Below are 13,105 nucleotides of genomic sequence, written 5' to 3' on the forward strand. Positions count from 1 at the left end.
ATAGGTCAGCTGTAGAGACTGTGTACAGATGAAAGTTCGGCCCTCATCTTTCTGCTCCTCAGGAAGTTCTCTCTGACTGATGTTCAGTTGTCTCATATATTTATTGGAGGCCTCTGTGCTGACAGATGTAAAGTTTTTATTGTGACTTTTCCTTTACAGAACATGAAGTCTGATGGCATGCTAAGTCAGGTGGTTTCACAGGGGCATTAGTGTTTAAAAAATAAAACAGTACTTTACAGTGAAAATGCACTGTTGCATTAAAGAGAAGGATAATGTACATGTTCCATATGAGTCACTGCTTATCATGACAATTTATTTGACTTGAAGTGTTTTTTATTATTATTATTATTATTGTTTGTGAAATTGTGAATTTGGGAATTTTGCTGTAAGGAAAGAAGTGGGTGCACTGTAATTATTGGCTTGATTTAGTTTGTTATTGATTGATGTCAGTGTTTTCCCTGAAAAGCACCTTTGCCATGTCTATAGCAAACTGGTTTAGCTCCTCCTAACTTATTTCTCATCTAATAACCTTTTCCTGTAACCTTTGCCCCAATAAGCTTGTAGAAAGACAAGGGTGTGATGTCAAACCTACCATCCACGGTAATTTAAATAAATCATTTGCCTGTGCTATTAAAACATGTATTAAATGACAATCACCTACAGTACCTGCCATCAGTTTTAATCTTTATAAGTGTTATCAGACTGCCAACTCCATCAGGTTTTATTTGTCGCATAAATACTGTATGTGAGCGGTCAGGAGTTGCCCTTCTTGGTACAGGGACACCTTTGGCTTTGACATCAGTTCAGAATCTGTGACCGGTTCCTACAAAGCCTTTAATAAAAGTAAACAAATGCCTACTCTTCCCTGTGTCATGTGGTCTGATTAAGATTTTGTTTATTCGAGCTAAAACACACACTCAAAATTATAATAGTTGTTAGTCAATCAACACTCCAACTACAATGAAATTCAAAATGAAGTCAAATAGCAATAATTCATGTGTTGTATAGATTGCAAAGGTGTATACTGAAGCAATTCAGCTTATATGTGCCTACCCTTACATGTCCATTTCCACTCTTAATTGCTCAAGTATAACAAATATTAACATGATACACAAAATCATTAATCATTTACTTTATTTTGGACACAATAGATGATCCATGTTGAAACGGAGAACAGCAACATATGGAGAGTAAAACGCCATTTATATAAACTAAACTATATTTTTCTTCACTGTCACAGTCTTAAAAAACAAAACTTATGACTGGTCATCTGTTTTAAGCATTATCAGAATTTCCTGGAGTTTGTTTGTCATAGGGAGGTTCATTTCAGTTTTGTGATGTGACAAAATAATTTCAGACAATGCTGTGATAAATATTAGTTCGTATGTCATTTTATTTTCTGGGAAACACCCAGAGGTAAATCCGATTTTCATCGGTATAAAACGAGCTGGTTATTCTCAGTCCAGTCCTTTCACTCTTGCAGTCCTTCCTCCTTGCTGAAGGTTATCTGGGCCAGCTTGGCGTAACTTTCGAAATGCCTGGAGCCCAGGTAGGTGCCAAAGAAAGCCTGTAGCAGGAAAACTGCTCTCATCTTGTTAAAGACGGGTCTGGAGACTTCCACACAGTACCGCAGCATTGTGCCCTTCTCTGGCATCGGAGCCGTGCTGTATCTGGATGCGAGGCCGACATTCAACGGCAAAGCCAGCAGCATCGGGTAGACTCCACCACCGACCGCCCCGACCAGCGCGCCTCTGATCAGGGAGCAGGTGGGACAGTTCAGATCGCCGGACAGCAGCGGCTGCGACACCACCGCGTTGTACAGGGCGGTGGTGGTGAGGAAGGGCAGCACCGCCATAGGCAGGTTGGAGGCGATGCGCGCCGCGTGGACGTTCAGAGCCCTCCGGTACAAGCTGTTGGCGATCAGCCCCGCAAACCCGGCGTTTCCCCCCAGGTACAGAGGTCCGTGCGTGAATAACTTCTGATCAGAGTCAGACAGCTTCTCAAAGTTCTTCAACAGCATCTCGGCAATCACGGCCCTGGACAATCCCGGTCCGCTCTTCTGCTCGGCGTGTTCAGACATGATCCTCTCAATGAAAGCCACAACAAACCTGTTCTAATAACAGGAATCTTTGACAAACTGCACTATAAAAATGTTATCAGGTTAAAGATAGGGCGCAGACATATTGTACCCACAATTCCCTGTTCATGCAACGTGGGTTTTTCGGCCCTGCGCACAGCCTGGTAGGCTTGTTTACAGTAATTTTACGATGACGACGAACTCCCTACTATGTTATGTTTTATTTTTATGATTAAAAAAGTGTGTGGAACATGACTGTGGAAAAGACAATGAAAGATTATAAGATTTCAGATAAAACTGTGCCGTATATTCACATAGTTTTGAAAGTTGTTACACAAGCATATTTTGCATAAGGAAATATTTTGAATTACACTCAAAAAATGCTCATGAGGACTTACAAAAACACAGCAAGTATAGAAGGGTGATAGCATAATAAGCAACTTCTGTGATTAAAAACGAAACAAGTGGATGAACAAATTGAATTCATTGCAGATCCACCCATGGCCCAAGTTATGCATTATATACCCCATTAATACAAGGCTAAATGCATTTTAGAAGGTTGAATTTGAAACAGATCCCTTTTTGTAGGCTTTAAAAAGCTGTTATAATTCTGTATGTGTATTTGGGCATTCCTTTTATGAGAAATAGTAAATGAGTTTAAATGGGTTGCTTTTCTGCGACTTTGTTTTTAAGGGTAGCCCATAAATATTTTATAGAGTTCAAGTCAGGGTTACTTCAGAAGCATAATCTCTATTCGCTTTATCCATTCCAAAACCAGATTTATATTAGCAATCTTACAGATTTAATCTGTTTGCTTTTCTGTTATTTTTAAATGTTTCAGGTATGTTTCAGATAAATACTAACAGGAGACAAAGACAGCCAGTGATAACTCTGTGATAAAGTACACTTTAACTTTAGCTAAGAGAACATTGCCAAAAGTTTAGGTATAACCCCAATGATGTGACTATTAACTTTAGGAAGAATAGGAGGAAGGTTTCACAATATATTGCATGGACTTTCAATGTTCTCTCCTTGTTTTCATTATCTCTACCCTCTCTTTGTCCTTGTCTCTTTCATAAAGTCATAAAGATAAATGAGCTGTTTAAAATTGCTCCATAAAGTGTAAGGTACTATTTTAAAGCATAAATGAATGAACATTTTAAAACATAATATGTTCTTGAGTCTTTTCACAAGTCTCTTATTCTTTCTTCATGTGTTTTGTAGTCAATGTGTAAGAAAAGGCTATTTAAGAGTTTTATCATAATATTAATAATTTTAGGATGAAATCCGGGCAGAAAATCCGCTTTCTGTTCAACCAAAACCGAGAATATAATTGAAGCACAAAACCTTACTCAGATGTGAATGTGACTGTGCTCAAAAATGGATGTTCATGGGTAAAATGTGTAAATACAATAACTTTTATCCGCTTATTTGTTCAGAACTCTACTTCCCATAAGGCACTGCGGTGGGCGGGTGTTATGTGTCTTACGTCAGGATAGTTGGTGAAGAAGAAAGTTCCATCAGCTTCTACAGAAAGTCGCCATCTTTGAGGATTGGAAGTCGCAGACGTTTTTCCAGATTCTTCGCTCGTAATCCTTATCCAACTGATATTGACTTTCATTCGAACCTCACAGCTATAAAAAAGGTAATATATTCTCTACTCATGGTGATTAGACGCAGTTTACCACACATTTAAAGTCAAATTTCGACCGTTTGGTTTTTGAGAAATTCGACGCCTCGCCAACATGGCTGATTCTCTGCGGTTACATAACCGTTCTTTGTTACGATTTTTTAAATGTCTTTTAAAACTAATCGTTTTAATTAGCAAAATTATTGTGCAGATTCAGGGGAGTATAGTTAAGACTTTGGAGGGTGAATATATTATTTCTTTTGATATTTTCTGTTGTATAATCTACTGACGAAAAGGTACTGCTCCAACAAAAGGCTGTAGTAGGCCATCGTTGCTTTAGTTATTTTATGAAAATATATGTTTAATCGGGTTATTACTAAATTGCATAGTTGCTTTTGTTGAAACCTTGCAAGGAAATATTTTTTTTTAAATGCAAACGAACACTTCTGGGCATTATAAATGTCATTTTGAGATTACGTCAGTTGACACCGGCCTTGCATCCGAGGCCTAAACATTTTGCTTTCGTAAGCAATTGCACAGTTAAACTTTTCACTCTTTATACTAGTATACGAGGATTGTATCGGTGACAATGCTGTTTTATGAAATTGAAATTGCTGTTTAGGAAGTTTTTGTGTTTTTTTTTTTTTTTTCAGATTACTTTTGGCTACTTCACCGTTACAACACACACACACCCATATATATATATATATGTATATATATATACATATGTTTCTTTTTTGCATATTTTCGCGGGTATAAGCATGGTAGTCTTTGCATCCACATTAGGCTGGTGTGCAGTGCAATTCCCCCATTTAAAAGCAAAACTGCAAATCCTCCTTTCTGTTGAAGCCACGGTAGGACTTCCTTTGTGAAAATACCGAAAAGGTTGAGTTTAAAGATTTCTCTGTTGCAATTTGCATTGATTCCTTCTATTTTTGGACACCCAAGTTATGCTTGTTATTTGGTCTTTTAATAATTTGTGGGACTATTGTTTTTTCTCTTTTTTTCTGCTTTAACTGTACAGTTCAACCTCCTGATATTAAATAGCGATAAAATTGTAACACACAAAGGATAAATGAATTCCAGATTATCTAACTTTGTAAATTTTGTTTCCACATTCCCCAGATGCGTCACTCAAAGCGATTGCGCTCACCAGGTGTCTGGCTAGACGAGTGTGGCTGGGAAGAAAGAATGGATTGTCGCAAACGCAGAAAGCGAGATTCACCTAGCAGTGACAGAGAGAATAGATCCAGGAGATCTCCTCGTTACAACAAGACACATGACGGGTAAATATCTCTGTGATTAGCGTCATCTTAGGATCAGTTGACAGGTATAGTCTCAACAGACATCTTGAATTTAATAAAATAAAAATCCCACAAACTGGCATTGTGGTTCATTTTACTAATGGTATGTTGCATCTCAGTATTGCAATAAACAAGCTACTGATGAAGCAATTTCAGCTGAAACGAATTTGTGTTCATTAGTGCTTATAAAATAGACAGGAGATCCCACATGCATATTCACATGTCTAACAAGCTTGAAATACTTGTTTCCTCTTCCAAGAACTGTCTTTTATTTGTTTGTCTGCTCTTACAAAGTCACATTGGCCAGAGTTGCTAATCCACATTTCAATTTACTGTCAACAGAGACGGATAAGCAGTTGTTCTTTGTATGAACGCCTGAGGGCAGTATTGGCTTTATGAAACGGAACAGAAAACCTATTAAATCACCTTTTTTTTTTTAACTGGCCAAATGTTGCTGTTTATTAGCAAGTCTTTCAGACTAATTCTAATTTTAAAGTAGATGATGCAGATGAAACCACTTACTCATGTTAAAATACTATGCCATTAAGTTGATTAAACTTTATATAGTTTGAATAATATGGTTTGTTTTATATATTTGTCTATATTAGAAATATAGACAGAGACAGATACAATTTTAGTAGAGTTTTAAAGTCCTGAAATTATAGCCTGCGATAATTTTGGAGGAAATCTATTATTGGGCTTAAAGTATATATTGATATGTACAGCCAAATAATGTTTGAAACTATTATATTCTGCCTTTCTTTCAGTGTAATTAAATGTAAAAGGTTTCTCAGATGGTTCCTCCAATGGAAATATGTTTCATTTTAAAAATAAGGATCCGTACACACTCAATTTAGGTAATTTTGTGTGCGCATTTAATTCTTAGATTAGCAGAGTAATGGGGTAGTATCTATTCATTTAGTAAACCTTCTTGCGGTTTCTGTGTAGTAATGCAGATCTTTTCGTAGACATAGGTTCATATAGTTGCATCAGATGTTTCCTGATCCACTCTAATTTTAATTCTGTAGAGAGGCAGACTTCTTCTTCTTGGCAGACAACTGATACCAACTGGGTGCTAAGTCACCATGACTTTCTTGGTCTTTTTAGGGTGTGAACATGGCAGGCAGGGTTTAGTTTGTTCCAAGTTTTTAGAAATGCATTTTATGTCCTAGAGTAAGGTGAAGTTAAAGATCAAAATTTTATGTAAGAAGAAGGCTAAACAGATTTAAATTTGCTGCTATGCATATGGTTGATCAGCAGTTTTGTATTTGCAGATATGGGCTCACTAAAGTGTTTACCTCCCTAAGTACCAAGATAAATCACAGATTATATTACGCACCATCAACCTTCAATGCCTAACACTGGGCAGGCTAAGTATGAGTATTTGCCTAAACGTGTGGAGTTACATATTGGCTTCAGGACCCATCGCGCGACTATTTCTGCCGTGTTAATCTCTTTATAAACTGGATGTTGGAACTGAGCTACTCATTGAATTAGATTCAGGGTAGTTGGTTGCTGTAAATCAGCACGTTGCTATTAGTAAATGTTACATAAAAGGTTCAGGGATAAGGTGTCAGGCAAGAGGCTGACCATTAGCACCATCACATCCAGTCTTGATTTTAGTGCTCGATCTGTCAAGAACCTGACCTGTACCTGACTCGACTTGCCTATTCAAGTGCTTGTTTTGTATTGGTACTAATTATTTATTTTATTTCAGGCATTACTTGGAGGCCCGCAGTCTAAACCAGAGGCTGGATTCTCAGGAGAAATATACCTGTGAACACAGTCTGGATGTGGCCTGCAACGATGACAGTTATGATGACACCTACAAGGACAGAGATCTTGACTGGCACCACTACAGCAAGTCTTCTGGGCGTAGTGGTCGCAGCAGGCGAAGCAGTCGCAGGCACAGAGACAGAAGGCACAGACGCAGCCATTCTCGACATGGGTCCTCCTCGGTACGGGAAACTCCTTCTCCCTCCTTCTTCTATTTCTCCAGATTGAATGGCTCATTATCATGGGTGTTTAGCCAGTGCTTAAATACCCGTCTCTTTGTTTCTTTATAGTTGTCATACTTCACAGTTTAGTATGATTTACATAAATGTCAAGTAAAATATTTTTGGGTTCAGAAAGTAAGGGTTTTGTGAGTGTTTAGAAATAGACAAGAGAAAGTGGACTTAGTATCTTTGAGTTGAGCCTAGTGGTCAATCACTGGTCATGATTGTAGACAATTTAAACTGTTTGATATATTGCAAAGAACTTCATGTACATTAAGTTTAATCAATCAAGTTGAAGTGTTTATGTACTTCTGAGAAAATCTCTCATCTGAAAATCTTGTTGCCATGTTGTTTTTCTTCTGTAACACACACCATGTGGTGGCCGCCGCCCATTTTCTCTGACGGGGCTGAATTTGAATTTGCTGCTCCGCCCATTCGCCTGGTGGTGTTACTGAACGGCCTGAATCTGTCCACCCCTTCACCTCCCCCCTTGGCCTGGTTGAATGAATGACGATGTCGCGTTGTGGTGGCCGGGTGCTGGCTGATGGGTTATTGGTGTGATGGCGGATTGCGGCGGTTCCGGTGCAGAGGAGGAGCCACCAGCGCAGGAAAAGATCCAGGAGTGTTGAGGATGATGACGAGGGTCACCTCATCTATCACAATGGAGACATGCTGAAAGCGAGATGTATAGAATATACACTTTTTTTTTTTCTACTGTTGATCACACTTTGTCTCTCTCACTCTGGTTTTCTGGATATTTTCAAACATTAGTTTAGAGACAGATATTTGGCCCAGTACAGTTAAACTACATTTCTTGTCATTTTAATTTATTTAATGGTGAATTTGCCAGTTAAAATTTTAAGCAACAAGTTGTTTGCCAGATATCAGAATCCTGTTTGTAATTGTCTAGCTAGAAAGAAATGTAATATGATGAAAGGCGGTGATTGTTTTTCCCTTTTTCAATGCTGTTTGTCTAATTTCTCCTCTGTATTTCCCATAGATGAGATTCTGTGTACTCTAGGAGAGGGTGCCTTTGGAAAAGTTGTTGAGTGCATTGATCATGACAAGTAAGTTCTCAAGCTTAATAATATGGTTTTAATAAAACCTTAAAAATGTTTTGCTATTCTAATATAAAAATTTGAATGAATTTCAGTCATGGGGCTCGAGTGGCTCTGAAGATCATTAAAAATATAGACCGCTACAGAGAGGCAGCTATGTCTGAAGTAGAGGTTCTTAAACGCCTGAAAACCCTCGATGCTGACCGAAGATAGTAAGTTCTCTCATTATAGCAGAGATGCACCAATGACACTTTTTGATGTTTGTTTTTTTTTCCTATAAAATTAAATAATTAAATATTTCTATCTCAAAATCTTTTCAAATTACATCTCTGCCTAACTGTGTCAGCAAAATAAAAAAGAAACTATAGTTGGCAATGCAGCTTCTCTAACATTATTCTTGTCTTTCTTTCTCCTAAGTTCCTGTGTCCATATGCTGGACTGGTTTGACTACCACGGTCACGTTTGTATCGCTTTTGAGCTGCTTGGCCTCAGCACATATGATTTCTTGAAGGAGAACAACTTTCAGCCTTTTCCTGTTAAACAAATCAGGCATATGGCTTACCAGATCATTCGAGCTGTGAAATGTAAGTAGCATTCACTGTTTGTGCACACAACATGAATTTGTTGTTAAACGGTTACATTGACTATAATTTCTTCACTTTTTTTATCTTGCAGTTTTGCATAAGAACAAACTGACTCACACAGATCTGAAGCCTGAAAACATTCTACTGATAGATTCAGACTATGACATGGAATACAACCGTGAAAAGGTAAATTGATTATAGTTATGCCTGGTAATGATGGACAACTTAAATGTTGAGATAGAAATCAAGTTTCTTCAATGTCTGTTCTCAGAGACGAGATGAACGAACACTCAAGAACCCTGATGTGAAAATTGTAGACTTTGGGAATGCCACCTATGATCATGAGCACCACACGTCTGTAGTTTCAACTCGTCACTATCGTGCTCCGGAAGTTATTTTAGGTAAGTGTTTTAGTATTGTAGCAGCACAGAAGGTTTAGACAAATCTGTCTGGTTTCTTACTTGGTTTGTGATGTCTTTCAGACCTGGGCTGGGACCATTCCTGTGATGTCTGGAGTATTGGCTGTATTCTCATCGAGTATTATCTTGGAACAACCCTCTTCCAGGTAGGTGGTGGTAGAGAGCAGAAATATGCATTCTTGAATGTTACAGTACCTGATGGTGTTTACTTTGTCTTCCCATTTAGACACATGACAGTAAAGAGCATCTTGCCATGATGGAGAGAGTCCTGGGTCCGATCCCTACAAACCTCCTGGAGAAAACCAAGTAAGCATTCATTTATTGTTCTAACAATAAATATTTGGATTGTGCCATTCTAATTTTGATCAAAAATACTTTCTGTTTCCACAACTCATTTTACAAGGGTAATATTACATTTTGTAATAATCAAAGATATTACCGATAATTTTTACTTCTAAAATTGTTCAGTACAGTACTACATGATTATTCTGGCAAAAAAGCACCTAAAATATTATTCTTAGTCAAAAGGAAAGTATTACAATTGGGTTTTATTGAGAACACACTCTTGATCAAAATGGCAAAATTTTGCCTCATCTGTAAAATGTATCTATCTTCAGTTTTACATTTTCACCATAGCTTAAAGCTGCGTTTAATTTGAGAGGATTAAGTGAACTCTTAAATTTTTATGTTCAACTTTTATTCTTTCATTGAATTTTTCACCAGGAGTAGAAGTGGCATAGATTAAGCATGGGATGTTTACTTTAGTCTAAACATTTGCATGTTATATAGGAAACGACGATATGTTCACCGAAACAAGTTGGACTGGGACATTCACAGCTCTGCCGGGAGATACGTCAAGAAACACTGCAAACCCCTCAAGGTACATGGTTAATTGTGGAAATAGAATTATTTAAATAAATCTAAAACAAAAGCAAGTACAGGCTTTTCTTCATGCCGAAATTCAGTTTTACTTCCTCATTTTGCTATTGTAGTAGAAGTAATCACTTTCAAACTCCTCCTCCTCCACAGCATTACATCGTATCTAGAAGTGAAGACCACCGGCTGCTCTTTGACCTGATAGAGAAGATGATGGAATATGACCCATCGAAGCGCCTCAGCCTGGAGCAGGCACTTCGACATCCCTTCTTCGACTGCTACAACAAGAACAGCAGTAGCCGAAAGAGTGGCAGCCGAGGCAGCAGCACCAGGAGCTCTAGCAGCAGCAGTGGCGGTAGCAAATGAGGCTGAACCTCTCAATATGTAGACCTACCTGTTACCGTGACATCTACGGTGTTTCAATCAGCCTCTATATCCTGACTCTCCAGGAGAGATTTACTCTTGACTGCATCAGTCACTGCCCTGCTTTGCTGTCTTGTCCATTAAACTGCTGTTTGGTCTTACTCATTAAGTTCTTATTACTTTTGCCATTTAGATGTCAATTTCAGCCATTTGTTTTCTGTTTATTTAAATTGTAATTACATTTATACCAGTGGAACCACTTTAAATTATGGGATTTTTAGTTTGTATATTTAATTGACATGGGTAAAAGACTAATTCTTGCTTAACAGTGCTTTATTTGGATTGTAGATGTATAAACTGCATTATAGGGTGAAAACTTGTACATAGTCTTTGTTTCCATTTTTCATTGACTGGTTATGTATTTTTTGCATTATACGTCTCAATAAACGTGACCAGAAAGAACTAAAGAATGCGTAAGCGTTTTCATTGTTAGCAGTACCTTTAGTAATCCACATGATGGCAGCATGGAGTCTTTCTATTGAAAGACGATCACCTGAATTAAATCAGATCCTAATTCCCATCAAGGACGGATTTTGTTCAAGTATGGCGGTGGTGAGTTTATCAAAGCTATAGATTTTGGAAAATTATGTAAGGTTTTCTACCAAAAGCATTTTATTTTTTCTGTGGGCAGGTTCGACCTTAACTGAATATTGTAAGCTTGGTACTGACCTTTATCAACAACCGTAAATAAATGTTAATTCAGAAGGTTTACTTCTTCCGTAAATGGAGAGATTCATTAGTAAATCAGTCTCGGGAGAATCGGCGCATAATGAGCTGTGCGTCTTAAGTGGGCTTCGTTTGTTCTCCGGGTCATTCTCACACCCAGTTGTCAATCTGCAGCCTCCCACGTGGTCAGGCAGGGCGGCGTAGCCACACCACTTTAACGTGCATCTTTTAGAAAGGAACACATCTGATCCAATCTTATCCCAGCAGAAAGCTCTGATGTGAGTCTTTTCTGGTTGGTCTCCGCACTGCTCCCATCTGTCCGTGGTTCTTCAAACCCTGCGCGCACTGCTGCTGCCTCTTACTCCAGGACAAATTTAGGATTGCGCTTTGAAGCCTGAGCCCACTGTGCTGCTGTCCGGTGTTACTGAGTAAGGAGCGCTGCTCACTTACTTCACCGAACTTTATTGCGACTTGTTGACAGGACTGCATCAACAAAAAGAAGGAATTTCGGTTTGGTTCTGGTCACCGTTTGGGAGTTTTTTCAAGCATGGAGACAGCCAGCAGCGGATCTAACGGGGAAAGCAAACCGGTGTGTCAGTGTGCCATCAAGTCCGGAGTCCAGCGGTGGCTGCCTGGCTTTCCCATCGCTCTCTGCCTGCTCATGTCTCTGAGCTCAGTCACCGTGTGTCTTCTGATGAGCTTCAGGACCCACCGGCTGTACACGGAGATGGACAAGGCGTCCATCCTCCAGGCTCCGCAGAGGTCTTTCAAAAACGAGGATGGGACTCTCGTTTCAGAGCTCAGCGCCCCAGTGGGAAAGCTTGTGGAGGAGGTACATGATCAAAATGTATTATTTTTTATAAAGAAATATGTGGTGGTTGGGAATATCTCTTGGTCTGCGCCATTAGGGATCGAAGGAGGACATAGTCTACTGCCAAGCTCTCCAATAAATTATAGATGGACCAATCAATCAGCCATATGTGGGAATACATAAATTTTATCTTGATCGGCTCTGATGATCAACAATACAGAAAAATAGTCTATCAGTCTATCAAATCATCAAACTAATAACTTCCACCTTTTTTTGTTTTATAAGCACAACCAACAACACATACTTTTTATGAGTTGAATAAAGGACATGGAGACATGAGACTTTTCTGCATAGATATTTGTGATCCTGTAATTCCTTGTTTTGTGATTGATTTAAAATTGCTATTTCTATCAAAACTCACGTAGCACATACTTTTTCCTCTTAAAAAAACAAACAAAATTTGAATCTTCAAGTCAGACCTCAAAGAAAACCATAAATTGGTGCCCACTAGGAAAAGCCTGATCAGTGCATCTGTACAACCAGTTGTAGTAGACATCAACCCATGTCTTCATTTAAGATAGATAAGGACTGTATGTGAGAGACGGGGAGCTTGCAACATTATAACCCATCCTATGGCCATGCAAATAGAAGTTTCATTGTTAGAAATATTCTATTTCTTACTCTGTTTTGTGTATTTTCAGAAAGTGGCAGCTCTGATGCCGAAATTGCGGACCGCTAGGGATGTTGGCCAAGAGTGCTCCTGTCCTCCAGGTACCTGTATCTGTTTTTTTTTCTTTAATATCTGCCATTACCAAAGCACACAAAGCATGCTGAAAACACACAAAACATGCTGAAAGTTAGCCTGGGCAAACAGTTTATCTGCTCCTAAACTGGAGGATTTGTGAAGTCTGAATGAATTGTCTCATAACATCACTTTTGGACATCTGTGACCTCCAGCCTGATCCCTCCAGGCTTATGTCCGTTGGGCGGGGGGGTTGGGGGCTGACATTTGTCTCAGAACAGGCTCTGCTGGACTTGTGGTGTGTATTACAGGGGGTTTGTGATAGTTCCCCCAGTGGGGAACGGCGTGTGTTCCACATCATGTTACACACAGTTCCCTGTAATGCCTGTGGTTTTAAGAAAGATGCTATCTCTCTTATTTGGGGTTAAGTTGCTGGTTTGGTGTGATGTACGTGCTGAGAGGTGCCCACACATACGGGTGAGGTCTGAGCTCCTGTTTGAGTGACCTACTGACCAACT

General features: G+C 38.9%; 3 protein-coding genes across 10 annotated transcripts in view; 2 read left to right on the top strand and 1 right to left on the bottom strand.

Annotated features, from left to right (window-relative positions):
• Positions 1 to 1,117: 1,117 nt before the first annotated feature.
• LOC102237916 (transmembrane protein 126A-like) lies at positions 1,118 to 2,855 on the bottom strand. The gene has a single exon (XM_005795317.2). It carries the CDS (start codon positions 2,078 to 2,080, stop codon positions 1,472 to 1,474), a length of 609 nt encoding a protein of 202 aa, XP_005795374.1. The 5' UTR covers positions 2,081 to 2,855; the 3' UTR covers positions 1,118 to 1,471.
• Positions 2,856 to 3,586: 731 nt separating this feature from the next.
• Positions 3,587 to 10,775, top strand: LOC102238178 (dual specificity protein kinase CLK4-like). Of its 2 annotated transcripts, XM_005795318.2 has the most exons (13): positions 3,587 to 3,722; positions 4,833 to 4,993; positions 6,729 to 6,969; positions 7,597 to 7,693; positions 8,009 to 8,075; positions 8,162 to 8,278; positions 8,484 to 8,650; positions 8,742 to 8,836; positions 8,922 to 9,051; positions 9,133 to 9,215; positions 9,296 to 9,375; positions 9,859 to 9,949; positions 10,099 to 10,775. In XM_005795318.2, the coding sequence occupies exons 2-13, from the start codon at positions 4,833 to 4,835 to the stop codon at positions 10,309 to 10,311; spliced, it is 1,542 nt and encodes a 513-aa protein (XP_005795375.1). In that variant the 5' UTR covers positions 3,587 to 3,722; the 3' UTR covers positions 10,312 to 10,775. The 2 variants fall into 2 exon arrangements, with proteins under 2 accessions (XP_005795375.1, XP_014326167.1); XM_014470681.2 differs by lacking the exons at positions 3,587 to 3,722; positions 4,833 to 4,993; positions 7,597 to 7,693 and having other exon boundaries at positions 6,880 to 6,969.
• Positions 10,776 to 11,217: 442 nt separating this feature from the next.
• The window catches only part of LOC102235621 (collagen alpha-1(XXIII) chain), a 148,385-nt gene continuing 146,497 nt past the window's right edge, over positions 11,218 to 13,105 (top strand). For 4 of the 7 annotated variants that reach the window (XM_023328670.1, XM_023328666.1, XM_023328671.1 and 1 more), the window contains exons 1-2: positions 11,219 to 11,866; positions 12,547 to 12,616. In XM_023328670.1, coding sequence (XP_023184438.1) covers positions 11,582 to 11,866; positions 12,547 to 12,616 — 355 coding nt within the window. In that variant the 5' untranslated portion in view covers positions 11,219 to 11,581. Of the gene's footprint in view, positions 11,867 to 12,546; positions 12,617 to 13,105 lie in introns of all 7 variants that reach the window. The other 3 variants (XM_023328667.1, XM_023328672.1, XM_023328669.1) reach the window with 2 other exon arrangements.

The sequence above is a fragment of the Xiphophorus maculatus genome, chromosome 23, assembly GCF_002775205.1.
Source record: "Xiphophorus maculatus strain JP 163 A chromosome 23, X_maculatus-5.0-male, whole genome shotgun sequence".
NCBI lineage: Eukaryota > Metazoa > Chordata > Actinopteri > Cyprinodontiformes > Poeciliidae > Xiphophorus > Xiphophorus maculatus.

Coding starts and splice junctions, on each gene's coding strand:
- LOC102237916 (XM_005795317.2), bottom strand. CDS start 2,080: ATGTCTGAACACGCCGAGCAGAAGAGCGGACCGGGATTGTCCAGGGCC.
- LOC102238178 (XM_005795318.2), top strand. CDS start 4,833: ATGCGTCACTCAAAGCGATTGCGCTCACCAGGTGTCTGGCTAGACGAG. Junction 6,970..7,596: donor CTCGACATGGGTCCTCCTCG/GTACGGGAAACT, acceptor GTTCCGGTGCAG/AGGAGGAGCCACCAGCGCAG. Junction 9,216..9,295: donor TTGGAACAACCCTCTTCCAG/GTAGGTGGTGGT, acceptor CTTCCCATTTAG/ACACATGACAGTAAAGAGCA.